At 47.1% G+C, this 2781-nt stretch overlaps 1 protein-coding gene across 3 annotated transcripts in view; it reads left to right on the top strand.

Annotated features, from left to right (window-relative positions):
• Positions 1-312: 312 nt before the first annotated feature.
• LOC138788607 (protein SSUH2 homolog) overlaps positions 313-2781 on the top strand; it is a 12903-nt gene continuing 10434 nt past the window's right edge. For 2 of the 3 annotated variants that reach the window (XM_069966645.1, XM_069966648.1), the window contains exons 1-2: positions 313-386; positions 2309-2749. In XM_069966645.1, coding sequence (XP_069822746.1) covers positions 2320-2749 — 430 coding nt within the window. In that variant the 5' untranslated portion in view covers positions 313-386; positions 2309-2319. Of the gene's footprint in view, positions 427-2308; positions 2750-2781 lie in introns of all 3 variants that reach the window. The other variant, XM_069966646.1, reaches the window with a different exon arrangement.

Here is a 2781-nt window from a genome sequence, read left to right as displayed (position 1 = left end):
GCTGCAGTACACCTCAGTACACTGATTTGTCCCAGCAGTGGAAGGGTTAAAGCTCTCTCCACTTTCAGCATCAGGTGTGGACATTCTCTTCCTCAGGTCATGTGATGGGAGCACCTCTCACCCAGGACTCAGGTTTGGACATTGGCTGTGGACTTTCCCTGTACACCAAAAAGCAACATATTTCCAATGTAGGTGAAATTTAGTCAAGGATATCAGATGTAAGAGTGAGTGAACCTGTTGTTATCTTGCATGTCCTGGGCTCCAGGCTAATAACTCTTTCACTGTCCCATTGTAGCAAACAAGCTGTTGGATATACAGCCTAGTATTGTGAGCAGTGAATGTTTTTATTTCTCAGCAAGCAGAAATCATAAAAACTGAAAATTTCAGTAAGTCAAAGTAAATTTGAAGTCAAAAACTTTCTGCCCTGTAAGTGTCTGTATATATCTGATTGCTAAACTTTGTATAGCTGATAACTGAGCATTACAAGTCTATATGTAAGTCCACTGCAGTAAAGAGGAGAGGCGCAGCCTGTGTGACAAACTGGTTCTCTTTCTTATGGATTATTGGCTTAATTGAAATGGGATGACATCTGCTGTCAGTAAATTATTTCATGTCAGTTCTTCCATGCTGCTTATGTGTTCAGCTCAAAGAAGAAAATTGTACCAAACCCTCAGCTGTGAGATTGAATATACTTTTGTCATTTTATTGTTGGATTGTGGTAGATGCAGTCTATGGGTGCCTTCACACCTAGCGACTCGCAGCGTAAATTACGCTGCGGGTCAGGTAGGTCCTGGCAGATCACTTTCACTACATACACGCATCGGTCGTGTATGTAATTCTGCCGGCCCCTTAACACATTCAGCTCCCGCCCGGACCCTGCTCCCACTCCGCTGTATACATAACCTGTCCTTGCTGCGGCAGGGCAACACACTGATTGGCCGGGCGGGAGAGCAGTACGCCGGGACCCATACAGCGAGGAGAGGTAATGTATACAGCGGAGTGGGAGCGGGGTCCGGGCGGGAGCTGAATGGGTTAAGGGGCCGGCAGAATTACATACACGCAGCGGTTCGTTCAGACCGATGCGTGTATGTAGTGAAAGTGATCTGCCAGGACCTAGACGACTCGCAGCGTAATTTATGCTGAGAGTCGCTAGGTGTGAAGGCACCCTGTCAGTGGTTTTTCTTTGCTGCCAGATTTATTGACACCCCAGACTGGTCACCCTGCATCCCTCTGCCCCTACTCCAGACTGGTCACCCTGCATCCCTCTGCCCCCACTCCAGACTGGTCACCCTGCATCCCTCTGCCCCCACTCCAGACTGGTCACCCTGCATTCCTCTGCTCCCACTCCAGACTGGTCACCCTGTATCTCTCTCTTCACTGATTGTCCTCCCTGTCTCTTTTTGTCACTGTAAAAAACAGTGATATTTTGAAAATCACAGCAAAACTGTAGCCAGGAAACAATACACCACTGAAAGTATGAGTCTGTTTGGGCGGCCATGGACCCCCCAGGAGCTCAGGGCCCCGGGCTGACATTATAGTCCGCTATTGGATCTCTTTCTTGCGGCAGGACATGGCTTCCATATGCAACCCTGCAATGCTGCTGAGAGGTTAGAATTTAAACATGAGCTAAGAACTTTGTGTAAGTAAGGAAGACAGTTCTATACACAAAACTGAGAAGCCTATTCGTGAAGCTCAATCACATGGAAAGCTGCCTCTTGACTCCATATCCAGTTCCTGGCTCAGTGTCGCATGGACATAAGGTCGCCTTATGTTCACATCCATATTTCCATCACAAGACCCTTGCAGCTGTATTATGCCCATGTGAAAATGGCTGTATAGAAAAATAATTCTTTAACAGTTCTAAAGTGAATTACTATTTAGTTTTACTATAGGATCTCTCAGAAGCACAACTTAAAGCTGGTGGGCCCCAGTACAAAATACGTCACCAGGCCCCTCAACTTTATAGTACTGGCTACTGTAAGTAATAAGTACTTCCCCTTATTTAGGGAAGAGAGACTTTATAGTCTGGGCCTAGGTGAAAATGCAGTCTCTGTACCCTCACAGCTACTCCCCGCGGATATCTCCTGCCTGGGAATAAGTATAACATATAAGGGCCATGGATTCCAATTCTTAGTGCCCCAGCTGTTGGGACACTCCCAGCATGCTCTCACAGCAGCAGTTGAGAGTTGTATTTCCCTAATGGCTGGGGCCACAGGTTTAACTGCCACTGAACTATGAAGTATGATATATCCAATATAACTGTACTCACAATGCTAGATTAAATTATGGGGTGTTCTTCACTTTCTAGACCCAGTAAAGATGTCCCTGACTCCATCTCGCACCAAGTCAGGTTTCGTTGACATTGATCTGAGCACTCCTAAATCCTCCTCAGAGATTGTACTGGTTCATCAAGCCATGGGCACGCCTGTTGGTTTGTCGTCTTCAAACGCCCCACCTGGAAGCCAGGGCTGCACTGTGCCCACTCTGGTGCTCACATCTTCGAGTGGCAAAGAGCAGCTTCATCTTTCCAGTTCAAGGGGAACCAACTCGACTGTGATCAATGGAAACCCAAGCACTGTACCGTCATTCCACCAACCAGTTGTTAGGAACTCCAGCCTTAATCCACAAGTTCCAACCATATCTGATACAACTTTAACCACCCAGCATCGCTCTACAGTGGACGTGCAAGTAGTGGTTACGCAGAACTGCAGTGGTGCTTCTAGTCCTGGGAATGTGGCTGCTGCTGATGGTAAGTACATGTATTGGGGGGGTCATATAGTG

This window comes from Dendropsophus ebraccatus, chromosome 4, assembly GCF_027789765.1.
Source record: "Dendropsophus ebraccatus isolate aDenEbr1 chromosome 4, aDenEbr1.pat, whole genome shotgun sequence".
NCBI classification, from domain to species: Eukaryota; Metazoa; Chordata; class Amphibia; order Anura; family Hylidae; genus Dendropsophus; species Dendropsophus ebraccatus.
The sequence above is the reverse complement of the archived record's forward strand: the minus strand, read 5'-3'. Positions and strand labels throughout refer to the sequence as shown.